This window comes from Cuculus canorus, chromosome 17 (assembly GCF_017976375.1).
Source record: "Cuculus canorus isolate bCucCan1 chromosome 17, bCucCan1.pri, whole genome shotgun sequence".
Classification (NCBI taxonomy): Eukaryota; Metazoa; Chordata; class Aves; order Cuculiformes; family Cuculidae; genus Cuculus; species Cuculus canorus.
Genome location: NC_071417.1, coordinates 10,104,887 through 10,125,033, shown reverse-complemented (window position 1 = coordinate 10,125,033; position 20,147 = coordinate 10,104,887). Strand labels below are relative to the sequence as shown.

Here is a 20,147-nt window from a genome sequence, read left to right as displayed (position 1 = left end):
TTATAAACAGGCAATGGAGCTGGCCCACAACTGCTGAATTCATCACAAAGCAAACCTCGGTTTGCAGCCTCATAGATCATTTAGTTTCTGCATGATGCCATTCGAACAAAAGGGTGATGAGAAAGCAGTTCCATTGCTGGAGACTGATTGCAATTTGTGTTTCATTTTGGCTTCGTTCTTTGGCATTAATCCAGCATGGTAAAGCACAAAACGGTGTGACACAGCCCGTCAGATAATAGGTTTTAACTAGATCAGCATTTAGCAATGTTTGTTAGAATTTCACTTCCTAAATGTTAGAGACTCTCTTCCCATGGCCATTAGATGTTGAAACAGATACTCGAATCCATGTACAGCCACTCTTCTTTCTCCCTGCAAAATCTGATAAAGGTTTTGCTGAATAAAGACTTCAGCATTTAAATATTAGATTGTATTTAGAAGCGCAGAGCCAGCAAAGGATTGCTTAAACCAAAAAAACTGACCCTGCAGCCTCTAGCTATGGAAATAACCCCTGACACAAAAACTGCAATTAGGGTAAAAACTAGAGTTAGACTAACTTTATCAAACACTTCTCCAAAATACGTTCGAAACTACAGTTGTGAACCTTTGTGCTCATTTCTGGTAGCACAGTTTTGAACTCTCTGTATTGATCTGATGCTGATAAGTGTTTTTTTCTCTAAGTGTATTGTCTCCCATAATTTTCCTTCATTAATTTGGTGGGTTTTTTTGTCTCACAGTTTACCACGTAGGTAGATTTCAGGTCTATGTAGTTCAATGCACAATGTTAAGTTTCTGTAAACCATATCAGCCTGTTGCACCTAGTAGGGGGCAGAGCACCCAGGAGCTGGCTTACTACTGAAGAGAGAAACTAAGAGACGCAGCTTTGCACTGTCCTTATAGAACATGTAATAAAGTGCAAGTGGTAAATAATGGTTAACAAAAAAATACTGCAGACATAGTAGTTACTTTCACAGCTGAGTAGTTTGAAAGGCTGTACTAAGTTTTTCCATTCTTAATGTACTTGCTGTTTCCCTTCCCTAGGTCTGCTGTGCTACCCAGCAGCAGCACGAAAAAAACCTCTTTCTGCACTTCCACATTCTTTCTTCTTCTTTCCTGCTACACAAGACAAACTTTAATCCAATTTTACATTGTTTGTTCTACCCAACATGGGTAAAAGAACAGAGAACAGTACTTGAACAGACAGCACTTAAAGAATCCTTTCTGCATGCTTGTTTAATAAGGTACTTATTTTAACAATAATGTTCATCTTTGTGTTTCATTTCACAGATAACTGAGAATCCAGAGTCTATTTAAAAAGATGAACTATGCAAATCAATCTGCCATTTTTGTAAATACAACAAAAGCTGAATTCTCGTCTGCAGAGAAGCAAGGCAGAAGGGATTTTGTTCCTATGGAGAGCGTTGAGTTCTAAAGAAAGGGTAAAGAAATTTTCATTCAGCCATCGGCTGACAGCTAAGTGTATGTTGCAAAAAATCTTATGTCAGATATTCACTGCTTGTAGTTCACTGAAGTTAAGGAAGTGTCCAACTGTCACGCATTAATTACCATGTAATTAAATCCATCCTGTTTGTGAGCTTCTCCAAGGGTCAAGACCAATTCCTACCTCTGACTCATCCCTTCCATTCCCCGTCCCCCAAAATATAAACATGACTTACAACATATGCTTAGGAACAACATCAACAAAAATGCCTTCAATGGCATTTACCTACGAGAGGTAATACAGCCATGTTACAAAATTCCATGGCAACTACCAATGCATCTGAAACTCTTAAATTATATTTGAGCTTTTTCCTCTTTTTCATTTCCTCCCCCCAGCAATCCTGTCTTATGGTTTGCAGTAAAAATAATTCTTCTTAGCAGCTAACATATCTCAGCTACTTCTCTTTTCATGACATTGTAAGCACTGTGAATTAGGTTATAAAAATCTAACTTAGAAATTATAATCTTTTAAGAGACAACTACCCATCTGATCGATAGCCTGAATATTTGGCACAGATTAGATGGTTTTAGATACACATAAGTGTTTTTAAATACTTTTGCTGTTCCGAACGCTATACCCAAACACAAGAACTATGCCAACGGGAATCTGTGGGAAAATCTGAGCGATGCCTGCTTCCACTATACCCACCTCATTGCAAATTTTATTAGTCATTCATTTTAGTAAGCTCTAATCTAGGTTATTATGCCACACCCATCACCATGGGAATGTGACTTAAAAGTATCAGAAATACTTTGCTGTTCAGCTTCTTCTCAGACGTTGTACTGTGATCTAGTTGCAGTTTCAATATACAAAACCAATTTGAGTTGTTACACCTGACAGATTCAAGAAATTAAATATTTACAATAATCGTCAGTGCAGCAAAGATACATAGCACCTGACAGGAAAAGTGAAGTATAAATAGCTAAGAGATCAAGATTAATTCATTCCTAACCATGAAAGAAAAAGCAGGGATAACGTCTCATCCCTAATTAACTGTATCTCTTGCATCAGAGATACAGACAAGTAAGCGTTCTACTCATTGTTTCCGCTCTATCTTCTCACAACATGATCCATACTGACCATGTCTTCCATAGAAAGGACAATTGACAATATAAGATTTTAAAAAAACAATTTAAAAAACACCACCGAGTCCCTAGTATCACCCGTATTTCAAATCAATTACCAGTAGTTAAAAGCAAAAATTATACAGTTCCCACCACAGGCTGTCTGTGTTTCTGAGATCAAAACACTGACATTACAAAAATCTTATTTTAAGTAAAAAGAAGTATTAAAGGAACTTTTGTAGGTTTTCTTTACCATTCAAAAGACAAAAGGATAAATTAAAGTATTCCATTCCCACCTATGTTTTTCTTCAGGAGGTAAAATAAATTTCTAGGCTAACAAGGGGTAAGTTTTTTGTATTAATATATGGGTTATACAGATCATTAGTGAAAAAGTGTTTAGATTTTGATAGACTCAGACTTAAAATTGAACACATACAGATGTTTAAGATACATAAGAGGAAAAAGGAAGAAGAGTTCTTAATATGTGGTATAGGTGATCTAAGTCTAATAATTCATGTCCTACTTCGTAACAGCATTCAGTGACAGCCTCTAAACACCCCAACCAGACAGCCCAGTGCCGGGCAAGGTCTGGGAACGTGGAGCTTTCCATTGACCAACAGCTCCTGGCTCAGTGTTTCCTCAGTCCCTTGCTAGCAGACTGCCCAAGTACCTACTTTTGCCTATCAGTAACCAACTCATCATACAGATTCTGACTATACAGGAAAACATTCATGTCACCCTATTAATTATATTGGTATCATTAGAAAAGAATGAGCACTGGAATCAAATGATACTTGATTTATCCCCAAAACCATATCCTATCAGACAGGGATCATACCAAGACTAAAAGGAGTAAAAGCAGCACAAAAGCAATATAAAAAATACTTCTGAGCACACAGATGACTCAGCATTCACAGGAGCCTGGCACTTTCTGTTACATTAAAGAACAAGATTGTTAAATGGGAACAATCCTGGTTGTGGTAACTTTAATTCAAGCATTTACACAAGCGTGACAGCATAGGACACAAGTTTTCAATCATAGCACACTGCAGGGAACAATTATTCAGTCCCATCACTTTGGATGAAAATTCCAGCGGATATAAAATGTGGACCCAAACAGAGGCCACCCCTTCCCCAGACCCCCTCAAATAATATTTGCTTTTGATACCAGAAGGCATCATCTTCCAACAGTGAAAATTCTTTGTATATCCAAGTAGTTTTTGTGCAGCAAATACAGGAGTGGTCAAAGTGATAAGAAATGCTGAACAATTTAAAATTCAAAGCCTTATAAAATTAAGGATTTAACATATTTCAACTAGAATTTACCATTACATTAAAAGCCGCGTCACTGAAATGACTTCATTTTAACCTTACTCTAATACCTTCAGTGTAAATCTTGGAAGCAATAAAGTTAAAAGCTAAGTTAGGGATGAGTCTGAGAATTTCTACATACACGGAAGACATCTGATCTATTAGATGGAAGGGTGATTTATTACGATTTTACTGCGAACATATAGAGCACTAATGGGTTCTAAGCATATAAATACATTGCACATCTCGTGGGTTCTGTAAGCAAGATAGGAGTACACAAGTACTCCTGTGAAGTTTGGGCTGCATACCCTACGAAAGAATTTCATAAGACCTATTAAAAAAAGATCTGAGGTGTGGAGAGAGAACTGCGTGTTTAAAATATGAGCACCTGAACACACCCAAAAGGTGTGTACACTTGAAATCATTACCTCATGCCCCACATCACATTGCAATTCACATGTGAATGATGCAGCACAGAGCATATAAAGGCTTCTGTAAACTGTTATTATGAGCTTTTAACGCTATGGGAGAAGGAGGCATGGAGAAAGTACAAAATCTCCATACGCTTCACAATAGATTTCTTTGTAAAGTATGTAGAAGCTGGAAAGAACGTAGGAGGTATGGCACAAAAATTACCAAAAAAAGAGACTGTCCCTGCAACTTTTTATTCAAAAAATTCAGAAAATCAGCTACGATCACCTTCCAAACACTTCCCTTCTGAGCTGACACACAGCTCTGTACAGATGCTGCCAATACACAGAGCAATTCTGCAGATTATTTTCTGAAAGGCTTTTGAGGATCAAGTGGTTTTGCTTTCACAACTTCTACTGACAAAAAATGGGCTCCTTTGAGCACCGACTTGAGCTTTGGGAAGAGGGAGCCAGGTCTGGTGAACAGGACAGGTGCTCAAGCAGTTAAGTTATTAGCTAAAAACTGCTTCACAGACAGAGAGTTGTGACCTGGCACAGTGTCTTGACTGGAACTCGCTGTTTGCTCTTGCACACTGACATTTTCCAGCCGAGGGTGAAAAACATCTGCATTTGAACTACATCCACCCGTATCGCATGAAGTGATCGAGCTGAGCCTTGTCTCACCGCGACAGGCTGGAACACATTCTATACCCATCTCTTCGTCTCTCCCCTCCCACTCTTGGTTCTCGAGCTACAGGGTTTGTCTTATTTTTTTCATGTCAGTATTATTTCATTATCAATTTCTTACAGAAACATCAAACATTATGTTTCATTTTAGCACATACAAAGGACATTTACCTTGACCACTGCTTTCCAAGTGCAAAATTTGGTATATGCTGTAAAAATTTGTTTCAGTCTCTTGGAAGACAAGCTGGTACTATACAGATACTTTGCTTTTTTCCCTTCCTGTAAAGTTTGGAGGGAAAAAAAAAGAATAAATATAAAAGCTTCAACTACAAGAAGTCTGGGGTTTCCTTAAGCATTCAAACGCAGAGTGTACTAAAATCATATAATCATTTGGAACTGCATATGATCTGCAAAGCCAAAAACTTCAGAGTATAAATTCAGTCTCTGAAGTTATCTTATCAAAACTACCTTCGAACATCATTCCTTCACAAGTATTTTCTTCGATACTTGAAAATACTTTTATTATGGATTTCACTTGGTGAGGAAGACTTTTTCCCCGCACGTATGTAAGGACAAACAAAGCTTTGCCAGCTCAGCTGAATACTGTTCAGTCCAGGGCTCCCTCTGTCGGCAATGCAAATAACATACAGTCATTTCACCTACAGGTACAACTAATTAGCAGAATTACAACACTTCCAAGCTTTCAAAAGTGGGCAATTCCTCAGATTACGAAACTTGATGGTATGGTAAGGGTCTGTTTAGGTAGCTGAAATGCTTTTAACATCTTCTTCATTATGAAAATCTGAACCCAGTAGTTGCAACTCTTCCTTAAATATTTAACTATTTTCCTCCTCATTTTCATCAGCCTGTTTTTCTAATTATCTTCAGCAGTTTAGTTTCAAAAATCAGCAGTTTGATAGCTTAGGACTCCAACTAAAAAACCCCTTTATATAAAAGCTCATTTATTAAACCTCTGTACACAACAATGAACACGTATGTACAGCAAGTTTACACGAAGGATGATGTTACAAAAGATACAGTGGTAATTAAATCTGACCCACATAAATAATTTATAAAAATACTTGAAACTGTGAAGATAATGCTGGTAGTCCCCAATTATTTTCATCCAATTGCCAGGATTGTGATGTGGGAAATCTTAGTATCAGACATTTTAAAAACATTCTGAATATATTAAACTTATCTACAGGATAATTAGCAAAATGTATAAAGCATAGATTATTGTACAAAGGACAGGTATTAAAAAAATCACCAATCCACCTGAAACTCAAGGACAATATAAATCTTGGCTAAAGTAACAAACAGCAAATGACAAAATCCTCTCTAGAGGATTTCCTCTCACGATAGGGAAATCCTCTCATGTATTGGCAAGTAAATCACTCTTAACAAATCAACAGTCCTGTTATTCCTTAGTGGAAGGATGAGATTTGGGAAAATTCCTATTTTCTGGCCTCATGGGTGGTCCTGGTAAATACGGAAGCCCGGCACTGACTTGACGTCCAAGGAAGAACAGGGCAGAGCTGTATTTGTCAAGATTTTCTCCTTCCCACAAAAGGATGAGGAAGGTTATCCGAGTTCATAAAATTGGAGGAGGAAAGATAAGGAAGCAGGGATTTGGACTTAATGAAACAAAGGAAGACCAGTTAAGATGAAGTCTTTTTCTTTTGCTGGTTTCTTGGGGAATTTTTTAACAGACTTCTTATTCGTAGATAAACACCTGTTGGTTCCGCCATATTTTCAAATTCAAATGGTGTTATCCCTTCAGCAAACTTGCTCATATCAGGAACAAGACTGGAGTTTTTTGCAGATGATTCAAGGCTTGTGACCACTTTATCCTCACCTGCATCTTCTCCATCGTTAACCTCACAGGTGGGAGCCAGGACGGTGTTATCCAGCAAGCCTTCCGAATCTGTATTATCAGGATTCTCCTTTAAATTAGGTAAACCATCTCCTGGATTAGGACCAGTTACAGAATGTTCATTTTCTGGTATCTGTTCACTCATGTCAGAAAACCTTGTTTCCACTGTAATAACCTTATCAGATGATCTTACTTCTGCAACAAGCTCTACTTCGTTCCTAGATGGTGATGATGTAACAGAATTTCCAGTTAAAGGGGTATCAACAGGAATATCAGAGTCACTGTTTGTGCTTTCTGCTTGCTCTAGTGCTGCCCAGATTAATCGTTGTTGTTCTTCTAGCTCTTCCAAGGTCAGAGTATCCTCATCCATCACCGAGTCCACGATTTTTGGCTGAGGAACGTCATTAGAAGGATTAGATGGCAGAGTAGTCCTAGGAAGAGGAGGATGAGTGGGTGTTGAAGGCTGAGATGGTGGTGGTGTTCCTTGTGGTAAAGGAGGGGGAGTTGACGTTGGCAGATGTCCAGGTGGCAGTGGAGGTTGGAACTGAAAACTGTTAGGAGTTTGAGGTTTTTGTGACACTTCCAGATCTAGAGACAGATTGAAATACATCTATTAGAACCTGAAACCTGACTAGGACAAAATTCAAAAGTGTCAATGCTCTCATTAACTAGCTTATGTCTTCTCATCCTTGGTTTTTAGCTGAGATAGAACAAACTTTTTGAAGGTTTTGATATCCACTGAAATTAGGTTCTTGGGAATTTTAACTCTGCTTTCTGCCATTAAAAAATAAATAAATAAATTACTCCTGCATGTATTGAGGTCAAACTTATTCCACACTGAAGGATGCCCTCATGGGAAATCCAGGAGGAAAGTCAGAATTTTCTCCAGCTGCTCTAACATTTAAACAACACCAAGTCCTTTTGTGAGTTGGAGTAATTTTTAAGGATTTGTGAGCTTGTAACTTCCTACATTATTTCAACCAAATATTTAAGGATTAGGAGGTCTTCACAACAAAAGTTTCTTTAACATACATCTGAAGTAAAGAGATTGGATTTCATAACCTAACATTCCAGCTGCTCTGAGTACACCTGAAACCTCCTGCGTGGTACTGGAAAAGATGACAACCACAGCAACAGAGAATGCCTCTTGTAGAGAGGTCCAATTACTTCTCTAGTAGGACGCTGCTAGCATATATTACTACCATAATGAATACTAAGGCACTGGTTTCTCTTCATGAACACTGACATTTCAATTCAGAGCAAGTTATTTTGAAAATAAAAATTGAAATCAAGAAAAAAAATTGCAGAATAGCTATACCAGAATCTATGTCCATGTCAGCTGCTGGTACCTCTGAACTGTCTTCTTTCGGTCGTTTTGAATGATGAGAGCTTGACTGAGATGCAGCCCTCTTATTGCCAGATTTTGGACTTGGCTGAAGTGAAATTATCCAGGAAAACAAAAGAAATTAGTATTAAATTGTAAAAGGTAACATTTCCACCTATAAGAACGTATTTGAAGTAATTTAATAACTACAATCATTTGGCAACCCAGGGTGTAAATTAGACAAAGTTTGAGAGATTTAATGCAACTGAACAGAACTGTTATCTTGTTCAGAGTTAAGTGGCAAAAGCAAAGACTACCTGCATTCATAACACAGGATTACAGCCAAGTTCCACCTGGACACCTAGATCTTATGAGACCATCACAACTCAATTATTGCATATCCTTTCCTGGCAGGCCTAGAATTTACTGTTCAATTCGATATAGCGTTACACTTCGGGACAGAGTGCAGTGCATACATCTTCATCCTTAACTGGAAGTATTCTGCAGTGAGTAACACTACGCTAGAATCACATCAGAGAAGACCTGAGAATGATAAAAGACAGGACTGTCATGTATTTTCTCAAGTCCCTGTAATAACATCACTGTAAATCATCACTATGGCGAGTAAGCTTTTCACTTTCTAGGGAATTCTGGAACTAAGACCATTTTTAGGCTGTAAAAATTTTATACAAACTTTTTTCACAACTGTTTATTAAATATTGCACAACTGGGATCTGCTTTTGTTAACTGAAAAATGGAAGTTGTTCTAAACATGAAGCTAGTTTTTATTAGAACAGATTTCACCTCTGTTAGTGTCAAGAAGAAAGTCAACCCCCTTGTGCAAAAAAAGAAGACATAAACAAGAGATCATCGTTGGCTACAGTAACTACAAGGCAATTTTTTTTGGCAAATAACAAAGAGATATATTCACCACGTGAAAATTAGAAAGGTAGTTAGCAAAAACATCCTTCTGTTGAGACGGCTGCATGGGGATGGAACCAAACATCTGCCATTCCTACAGAAAAAAGAGAGACAATGTTGCACGTAGCTGGCTTCCCCCTGAAATAACAGGTTTTCAAGTACCCCTTTTTTGTCTGAGCAGTTAATTTTTATTGAAAACTGAAGAAAACTTGAGTTCAGAACCTTGGCTAAGAATACTGAATGAAAAAACACATTTGGAGGCCACTAAATGGGCAAATATAAAGCTGTAAAACATACACAAGTGCTTCTTTTTAATGCACAGGCTTTAACACCAGTGATGAAATCCACTACTAAGAGTAGGTTAAAATGCTTTTAAAAATACAAGTTCAGCAGCAGCCACAGGAGATTCCTTGTGTGCTCTGTGCTTAAGAGGGCACCCACTGTGTGGGTCTTCTGATGTGACTCCTATTGTTCTAGCTGTTACAAAGCTTCCAATAGGTTGTGCACTGGTCTGATACAGTTTTCTGTGGTTGAAATTATATTTACAACACACAGAGTAATTTTCACATTCCAGGAACATTCAGAAAAATTAGATGTATGGGAGAAACAGGCATCGATACGCAAAGTTTTGTGTTTAAAAAAAATTAAACTATCCTTCTAGGCTCCTGTTGGTCTTGTAATGGAAATAATCATTACAGAAGCACTGTCAGACCACAAGAGCTGTGACAGATATTGCATAGACAGATGTCATGTTAAATTACCTCAGCAGCCCCTAGCCCCAAACCAGGTGTTTAAAAATAAAGACCTATTCAAAGAAATGATGCAGAATATAAAACATTAATTGCCTTTAGCCAAGTTTAATATTAGTCACCATATTGTTCAGAATGTGGAGGACAGACACTTACATCTGGGATCCCACTTGGAGTGGATATATTAAAGCCTGGATAGTTTATCAGCTTAGAAACATCGTAAGTGGTGCGTTTTGGTTGGTGACCATCTTCTGTTCCACCATCATCTATAATGAAATATAATTATTATTGGTTATTAAGAACATTACTGAAAAAATCCAGAGGATTTAAGAGCACGGTTTTTGGAAAGTACTGCTAGAAAGCTTTGTAATCCATAGAGGGAAAAAGAGTGACCAAATCTATCAGATACACGCACAAAGCTTCCTCAGAAACCTAACTAGGTATTTACAATATTACTACTCTTTATGCACCATTACTAAACCTCAGTAATGGCATCAGAACTGTTCTCTAAGATGCAGTGTAACTGTTGTCATAAGTAAAAAGCTGGTAGATTACTTGCCAAGTTTGGTTTCAAGAAACATATTCTTTGCTTGTTGTTGGTCTTCTTACTCTTATTGTATTATAAAGTTACCGAACCAAGGAAGTATTATGGTTTCTTTCATGAAGAGCGGCGTATTAAAAAAAGGAAGTTGAAATCTGACAATAGGCTATTTGTAAGTCTTGCACAGTTTCACAGGAACTCCATATTCTAATAGCAAGAGTTTAGTAGAGTGAAATCACACTTAGTTTTCACCTATGCAATATAGTCATTACAGAAGTCGTTTCATTGTCACGTCATGGCTAGATGAAAAGAGAATATTTTTACATGACTTTAGAAAATAAAAAATAGGCTGCATACTGAGAACCACACTCCCACAGCGCATTCCTCACCTTTTCCATCGTAAAGCGCAAGTCCCGAGTACTCCATTTCAGCCTCCTTGAGCCAACCTGGAGGATAACCCAGCTGACGCATGCGATATATAAACGGAGGAAGACTCTTATCTGTGACACCAAGTGCATCTTGAAGTTCTCCACTAAGTTAAGAACACAAAACATCCTCCGGTAAAACTATGTTTTGACAAAAGGAAGTCATAAATATTTTGTTGAAGTTTAAACTGTCAGGTTAAAATAACTTAGTTTTAGTTCGAACTATATTGCCTTCAGTCCCAGGTATAAGAACTTTAAGACAAACCCAGCTCCAATCTTAAAGACAACTTTTAACACTTTCATTTTAGGAGAATTATTTATACACTGAGAACAACTTACTCAACTTGTTACTTCTGATTCATGACCTTAACTGTACCTTATCACAACAGGAAGGGCGGAACTTAATGCACTGCTAAATTTCCTGGTGATTTCTGGGGAGACTGCTACAGCCATGTTATGATTTTTTTTAAATCATTTTGGACACCAAGAAAAAGAGAGGAAGGGGCACTCAAAGCTCAATTTTTTCATAACTTTGCATGCATTTTTAGTTTATAGTAACATAATATAGCCACAATTTGAATAGCCAAAGAGTAACATTTCTCCCCCTACATTAGGAAAAAGGTAGAACTATTAAGCTAGTGATGAGGTTTCATTTGAAAAATATCTGTGCAATTATTTAATAAAATTTTATTTATCTAACAAATTTGAACATAAACATAGTTAAGAGCAGCAGATGGACTTAACAGAACTCTGGGAAGTAACATCTGGCACTCCACAGGTAGAAAAGGTATTCCAGAAAGCAGTGCAACAGCTAATGGAAGGAAAAGAGATACCTAATTACTCCTGGTTTAAATTTTCCAAACCTCTCTTCTACTTCTTCTGCATGATAACGCTGCTGATAATTCTGATTGCTCGCTTCACCATAAGCTTCCATAAACTCCTTTCTCTTCTCATTTATACGAGCTGCATTTCGTGGCTTAAAGATAATACAATTGGCAAGTTTAGATTTGGACAATTTACAATTCATGCACTCCTTCATCCAACATAACTGTTACACCTTTATCTCTGCATGCTTGATCATTTATCACGTGTGATACAACTACAGTTGTAATGAAAACTACATAGCAAAAACCCAAGAGCATTTGCACCAGGTCTAGCGGAGCTCTAAATATGAGTGAAGACCGTTCAGCCTGAAAAACGTCCCTCCATAAATTAAAGGAACCATACAAACCATTATGCTACAAAAATAACTTATGTTCTAATTTAGTATGTTAGAATTTATAAGAACGAACAGTATCACCCAATCAACAGAAAGGAATAACTATTTGTACACCCTGACCCCAACGCAGCTAATTATTTTTAAGTGGTGCAGTTACACTGAAAAATTTCTTGGAGAGTAGCAGTCTGGAATACTGATGTGGTGTTTACCTGTGGACAGTCCTTCATTTGATGGTCTTCAGAACCACAATTGAAACAAACCGGTTTTGGCCTGCTTAAAAAATGCACAAAAAGTTAAGACTGATAATAATTTTGCTGTGCTAAACACACTTATTTATTTTAAAGCTTGTTAGATTTTAAGTTTCATATTTAGAATTACAAAAACGTAAGCATTGCTTCCTGATTTCATGTGCTGTCTTCTGCTTCTATTAAGTTGACTGCTTAATGCCAATTATGAAACCAGTAATAGAACAATGTTTATTTCACAATCCTAAGGAAAACACAAGAAATGAGAAAAACACAGACAGCACTAGTGGGAGGAGGGAAGGTGGGCAATAAGAAAACATGACAGCATGTGGAGAGGAAAGAGGAGAAAGAAAACTACAGTGAAAAAAGTAGTAGTTCCATGCAGAAATGGAGCTTTTATATCTCACATAACAGAGATCTGTTCCTTTAAGAGGGAACAGAATAGCGACAGAATAATTCAGGCTGAATCTTGGGAGATCTCTAATCCAGTCCCTTAATCAAAGCTGGGTCAGCTATGAGATCAGATCAGGTCGCTCAGGGCTTTATCCAGTTGGGTCTTGAATAGCTCTTAGGATGAAGACTGCATAACCTCTCTGGGCAACCTGATCCCATAGTTTACTGTCCTAAAAGTGGAAAAGCTTTTCCTTGTGTCATGGTGCAGACACAATATTCACTGAAGGATTTCTGCTTCTAACTAAATATGTAAACATTTGCTTAGATAGTGCCAATAAATAAAACTAAACCTATATAGTAAAGCTTATGCTATGTCCAGAGAAGGCAAAGTGAAGATGTGAAAACAATACCTTTAACTCTAGAGTACAGAAGAGCAACACCTCAAATTATCATGCCTGCAGTACATTAATACCTCTAGTTCTCTTTTTATGCTTCTATCATTGTAGGTCTGATCTGTTTTACAATATCGAGAATCAGTTACCAGCAGAAACAAGTAGGAGAGCATGACTACTTCTTTGGAAAGCCCTGGTCCACAGTTTGAACAAGTTATGCGTATTGTGAAATTGTACACTTAAAACCCAGAATAGAACTGCAGTCGGCTTCAAGATTAATTTTCCTTGTATATCATGGCAGCACACATTTTCAACACTACAGGGTGGAAAATCTCAATCTCTCACAAGACCTTTGAGAAACATTTCTTTTCTGAACATTCATCTTTACCAAATTAGTATGGGAACCAGAAGTGGAGACAAAAATCTGACACAAGAACGAGTACTCAGGGTAATGCCCACACACTCCAACTTCTTGAAGCCGTGAATAAGATAAAGTGAAGTGCATCTTCTGCTTCATCTTTACATAGTTTGCAAACAGCAGCTGTCTGCAGTGATCCAAGTATTCTAAAATTGTCCCATATCACAAGCACAACCCTTCAATCTGCTTTCCATTCAGATGGTAGTAATCCTCATCGAGATGGAGTTTAACTCAGCATGCCTCTTTATCTTTGAAATTCCCACCAAAAGCTTGCCTGGTCTTCACTAAATCTGAAATCAGTGGCTTTAGATGCCACAAAGACCCACGCAAGCTGTCAGTTGGAAGCACAATTTGCTTTACTTCATACCTCTCATAAAAAGCTGTATCAATGAGTCTGGCTTAAAAGCCTATAAAGACAGAGAGTAGTTGTTGTACAAAACAGTAAGAATGATGACAGTACACCAGTGCAAGGACAACAAAGCAATCACTAAAAAGGCAAGCACCAGAAGAACAGAGTATAAACTTTAGAAGGTTTTTACACAATGATTTTAGGTCCTTCCTAAAGCAAGTCAGTAAATGGCATCCACTGACTGCAAAGCTCAGCACTGGTTTACTTCATTTAAACTCATCATTCAAGTACGTTCATGGGTTTAGTATAGCAGGGAATAATCACAGCGTACATCTGAACTTCTCAGCTCAAAACTTGATATTTAAGAATAATACAAACCTTTTTGGTTTAACTTGTATTTCTTGTCCATCTAGGGAGAGAATCTGGCTGAAAACTTGCTGATATCTTTTGATTTCAATAAGGAACTGCTACTGGATGAAGCAAAATTTCAGTCTTGTTTAAAGTATCAGTGAAAACCTAGCACTGCTTTGAATACAATACTGACTCTTCTAGGCTAAGTTACAGATGGGTCCTTGATGTGAAGTCTAAAATATAAATTTATATCTATTATAAACTATTTGCTAAGATGGGGTTCTGTTGCTTCCTACGCAATTTCTATCCAATAACCAATTTTGTTCTTTATTAGCACTTGATCAGTTACAGTCCTCCTCTTTATAGCCAGGAAGTTTCAAACTAACAGTTTTGATAGGCTTCACAGCAATCTCCTAATAGCATGTTTACAGAGTTTCAAAAACATAACTCATTTCTCAAGTACGTGGGGACAGGTCATACTACACTACTTCTGTTTGCTTTTGCACTACGATGTGTCAGCTGCTCTGCCCATGTATCTAAAAACGTACAAGAAAACAAGAGGGCTGCAAGCGAACCAGTATGGTAAAGACTACGAGGTTCAGTCATGTTCAGAAGCAGCACCGTTTCCAGAATCTTAACAGTTGCTCTTAAAAAGACAAGCAGATGCCAGATCCTAATTGAACTGACATGTTAATTGAGTGCAGTATTTCAGTCATTTAGAAGCACGATATCTGATAGACCATTTAACTCAAAGTGCTATTTTAGGCTTAATGTCATCTAAGGAAGCTCTAAAGAAAGACGCAGCAAGTACATTTAAAGAACAATATCAAATCTAAGCTGGCAGACATGAAAGTTTAGCCACATTTAACTTTGCATTGTAGAAGAAATTCCCCTGGCACCTACTTTCATCTGGAGATTGGAGATGATACAGTATCACTTGGAGAACAAGACTGACTTAATGCACTGTAAGAGCAACAGTCTTCCAAATGTAAAATTACAGCACAGTGCATACACAACAGGCAGAATAAAACCCACACTAGCAGGCTTATAAATCTCCAATTTTCATTCAGATACAAGTTATTTTTTATCACTAGGAAATTGTTTTTATTATGAGCTTGATAACTAGATACTGCAGAAATGACTGAGAAACTGCTTCTTGTCCTGACTCTTTCTGGGGCAGAAGCAATGGTGGAAAACTGGGGAGATGGGACTATTTGAGAAAAACGGAGAAATTTCTTGCTTAATTTCTTTCTATCATGGAGGACTAGGATATTAAAACCCACTTTTTCCAACATTTCCCTCAATCTCATCTTTCAAATACTGGCCTTAATAAACAGCAAGGAAACAACTTTAAAATGGATGTAAGTTAAGAGTGTTCTGTAATTAAAAGACTTTCCCTGTGGCTCATGCATTTGCAAAAAAAAAAAATCACCTTAAAGCATATTTGAGTTTGCCAAGCCCTTTTTGTCTCCCCAGACAGCAAATTTCTATAGAGGGAGAACACCTATTTGTATCTGGAACGAGCTGTCATTCCAAATCTGACTGCACACTGGCCCAGGAAATTCCTAAAGTCGCAAGATTTATTTACTCTTCCCAAGCACAAATCTTCTAAAGATCCACGAGCCAATAACGTCAAGATACTTGTTTTGAGGAAAAAACTCATTAGTTACCCATTAAAACTTTTCATCTATAATGACTGATATGGTGTTGATAGAACGTACAATCTACAGAACAGAACTGGAATTCAATTTACCGACTGGCCTTCTTTGGATTTGACAAATACAAAAAAATCCCTTGTTTTAGTAAACAGGATACTTAGGTATTTCCCATCCTTCTGTCAGCTGTGGATTCTCATTTAATATAGGCTGTCCCAGTTTATCGAGACAAAAATTGGTAAAATATAGAACACTTCCTACAACCTGTAGAAAAAAAGTCAGAAAATTGTCAGAAATGTGTCAGTATTTAGGTCAGATTGGTAGCATTTCGATACATTTACACTGCTTGAAATACTTCCACTTTTTTCCCCCATTCTGTAAAAATTTACAAATAACCCACACCTGTATAAATAAGTATTTTTTTCCACTGATGTAGCCAAAACATGCTGAACTTAACTGCTATTACACTCATAAATAAAATTTAACAAGGTTTGATTTTAATGGCAATGTATATTGAATATTTAGAATGAAGAGTCAGATCTACCACTGAAGAGTACATAGTTGAAAACTTACACTAAAAGCTTCTTTCATTTTTTTAAGAGAGTTCGAGCTTGCTGTCTTACAGTCCTCTTCCAAAAGAACACTGGAGGGCTGATGTGGAAAGTAAAAACACAAATAATTAATTTAAAATAACAGTACTAAGTTCCTGAATTACTAAAGTATGGAAAAGGCATGGAACATGGAATATAGGTTTTATTCTTTCATGAAACATTAGCCAAACAGCAGGACAGAGATGAGTACATTAGCCATAATGCTTTCTACAGTCCAAAGAAGGACACAGCTAATTTCTAATGATGAGAAATATGCTACATAAGAACATCTTTATTCTCATCTCAAAAGCTAAGAGAAGGATGGAGAGGAATGTGCCATTTCACCCTTGCATTCAAAGTGAATGCTAAAAAGTGAATGTTAATTAAAACTCAAAATTCTACACTAAGAGAAGAAAGTGGAAATGTCCAGATTCTGTTTTTCTTCTGTGCTCTTATATCTTTCCAAAGCTGGGCCAAACACTGTCAGAAGAGGATATGTTAAGTTTGTACTTTACAGTCTTCTCAGTTATTTCAACCAACTTACTACTTGCTTTTACACAAATGTCACTGGGAACAATTTTAAAGAAGCATTTTCATGGGCAAAAAGGATATTTTCATTGCCCCAGGCTTTTATTTTTTGGAACAAATACTTGTAAAACTTTGGTTTGATAGTACCTTGATTTGCAATTAAGCAAGAAAACCCATTTAGAACTCAGCTATTCAGTAGTGCAGTACTTCAATATTCCCACTATGAGGTTGCAAAAGAAGAAGCACCGAAGAACAACGTGAGTTTAAAGTACCTGTGGCTTAACATTGAAGTGCGTTTTTTCTTGTTCACCTTTCTTCTGCTCCTCATATTTCTGAACTAAATTAAAAACAAAATCTTCAATTTCTTGATGATACTGCCTAAAAGGAGTAAAAGAGTATACAGAGACATGAGCAACATCGAAACATAAACCAAATGTCTGCTTTTTAAGCATTTCCTACTTACTATTTCTTAAAACCTTAGAAAAGGGGCAGTCAGCTACTCTCTTGCGCTCCTCCCAACACCCACCGACATGAGTGCCATCTATTATAAAGGAGCACCCTCGTATTATTGTGACAACAAATCAACTCACAGGCAGGTAAAATTTTATTTCCTGTATTTATCCGCAGCACTCATAAACCACTCAAAACTGCTGTTCAGAGTCACTCCAAGTTACTGGAAGTCACACTGCGTTTAGTGATAAAACCAGATACTGCTAATGAAAGCAACAAACCTCTTGTCACGTTGCTCTTTATGCTTTCTCCCCTTCAATCTTAACACTTCATGTTATTGAATACAACAAATATCTGTCCTTTGGGCAAACACTAACATATCTAAACAACAACAAAAATTTCCAATTTCCTGTCAGGATTGCTTTTTCATGGAAATTACTTACTTAGAAATTACATTGTTCATAAATAAAATCTGTAATAGAGGTCCATCAAGTTTGGAGTTGTCCACTGAAATTCCACTAGAAGGACAGAACAGAGAGACAGTGGTTACGGCATTGGCTTTACTCCCTATTCTTTATCACGGCAAACAGTCTGTTGCCCAGAGAGAGGAAGGTTTGGCTAATACAAGTTCTGTCCTTTTAACAAGTTCCTATTCACTTCAACAGAAATCATTCTCTTTCAAGCAGAGCAAGTTGCCTGGTGCGAGGTGGAAAGAAAACAGAACAGAACACCACACTACAGAAATTTAACTGCACTAAACTGTTATAAAATCTTATAAGATCATTTATTCAGTCATTTTAATTTATTTGTTCTCACTGCTGAACTTTACAACAAGTTACAAAAAGCCGCATAAGTTTCATAAAGAGATAGATACGCACAAATAAATAAAGTCACAGCAATGCAAACTAAGTTCTTGGTATTCAAGTCCAAAAGACATGAATTTCAAGAATGATAATGCTATTTTAGAAGCCAAACATCTGAACAGGGAGAGCGACATAGGAGCAAAGTTCTCAGATGTGGCAGACTCACTTCATGCAACTGCTACCTCTGACAAACTATTTCAAACACATGCAGGTCATACAAAGCATCTGAAGTCAGCTTTAACGTACCTAGGACGAGTCAGAATATTCAGCTTCCTTTTAAGTTCTTGATGTTAATTTACTGTTAAGGAACATCACTTTTTTCAGAAGACACAGACCCACACCTTCATTAATTGAAATATCAAAGCAAAGAAACCACTAACAAGAATTCTATAGAATAATGAGGTTTCAGACCCTCCTGTTCACCACACAAAATATTTACAAATCCATTTGCTGCTTAAGAAACACAAACTGAAAAAATAAAACACAACAAACATCTCCTCTCCCCCCCCCCCAAAATCCCACAACAACTCCAAACAAACAAAAACCCAGACAAGAAAAAGGACTAGCTGTGACCATCCAAACAGCGTAACTTTTTACATGCACTATTGCTGAATTGTAAGATTCGTAGTATTTCACTTTAGAAAAAAGAAAATAAACTATCAAACCAATTTCAGATTCCACTCTGCTGCAGTATCAAACCTCAAAACCATTTAGGGAAAGCAGTCACAACTGAAAGTTTAAAATTATGTCTAGCTCTGTTAAAAATGAGCTAACGAAGCCAACGAGCAGCTGTTTCTTTTCCCTAGAAAGGATGAGCCCAGCCTCAAGCTTTTTAACAGCCACCCCAGCGTTCGTGAAGTGCCTCCTTCGCCAGGCGAAGCTGGCACGGACCTGGACGCTCTGAGGATGAAAGTTATCAAAGGAAAACTTGCTCAGCAGCGAGGGAAGCCGGAGCCAGGAGCGCCCGCCCCTGTCGCGACCCCCGGGTCCCTCAGGGCTGAAGCGCCCAGGCCCGGCTCCCGCTCAGGATATTCTCCGCCCGCAGCCGCCGCACCGTCTCCTCGCGGTCCCGCAGCCGCTCGTACAGCTCCTCCAAAGCCTTCTCGGGCGCCGCCTCCTCCTTCTCGAAGCTGAGGCGAGGCGGTGGCGGCCCATCCGCTTCTTCGAGCTGCTGGAAGAGCTCGCGGTCGCCGAAATCTACCTCGGCCGCCATCTTGAGCTGAAGCAGGAAGGAAGGGGCGGGGGGGGCAAAGGGCAGCCGAGCCGCCGCTAGCAGCAAGAAGCGCCGAGGCCCCATTGGGGAGCCGGGGGACTACAACTCCCAGCATGCACCAGGAGAGCACAGTCCTGGCCACATCCTCCGGGCGCTTTGCACGCTGGGAGATGTAGTTCACCCTCCGCTGCCCGCTGGGAGCTGTAGTGCTGGCGGCGCTCCCGCCACCAGGAACCCCCCTTTGGTGCCGTTTCCTTCTTTCTCCTCTGGGAAGGGGTGAGGGGTGGAGAGAAAAAACGAGGACAGCAGCCGGGTGAGGGATAAGAGTATTTTTAAGGAGGCTGTCTGCAGTAAAGCCCCTTCCCTGAAAAGGAGTCGCACTCCCAATTCCAGCTCTGCTCCTGTACAGCGATTCCCACTTCCATCATCAAGTATTAAAATCACACTGCACTTTTAAACACAAGTGCCGGGAAGGGGCTCCAATCTCTTACCTTTCTCATCCACCTTTTGGTTACCTCCCTCTCTTCATTAAAACTTGCAGGTAGTGCATTGCTCAAAAGGACAAAACCAACAAAGCAATCCCCACGTTACCTGCAAATCTTGTTTGATGAAAACTCTCTACTTATTAACATAAGCTAAGTAAAACAAACACTCTTTCTGACTTCAAGTCTCCCT

At 38.3% G+C, this 20,147-nt stretch overlaps 1 protein-coding gene across 4 annotated transcripts; it reads right to left on the bottom strand.

The window, feature by feature from the left end:
• Positions 1-3,395: 3,395 nt before the first annotated feature.
• On the bottom strand, positions 3,396-19,502 carry ZCCHC8 (zinc finger CCHC-type containing 8). Of its 4 annotated transcripts, none has more exons than XM_054082465.1 (14): positions 19,292-19,502; positions 18,506-18,548; positions 17,840-17,914; positions 17,219-17,324; positions 16,402-16,479; positions 15,989-16,092; positions 14,201-14,266; positions 12,235-12,298; positions 11,640-11,782; positions 10,771-10,913; positions 9,997-10,106; positions 9,102-9,185; positions 8,165-8,279; positions 3,396-7,434 (listed from the first exon to the last, which is right to left on the bottom strand). In XM_054082465.1, exons 1-14 carry the CDS (start codon positions 19,470-19,472, stop codon positions 6,632-6,634), a joined length of 2,115 nt encoding a protein of 704 aa, XP_053938440.1. In that variant the 5' UTR covers positions 19,473-19,502; the 3' UTR covers positions 3,396-6,631. The 4 variants fall into 4 exon arrangements, with proteins under 4 accessions (XP_053938440.1, XP_053938441.1, XP_053938442.1 ...); XM_054082466.1 differs by having other exon boundaries at positions 3,399-7,434; positions 12,235-12,295; XM_054082467.1 differs by lacking the exons at positions 14,201-14,266; positions 15,989-16,092; positions 17,219-17,324; ... (1 more) ...; positions 18,506-18,548; positions 19,292-19,502 and having other exon boundaries at positions 3,400-7,434; positions 12,235-12,295; positions 16,402-16,462.
• Positions 19,503-20,147: the final 645 nt, after the last annotated feature.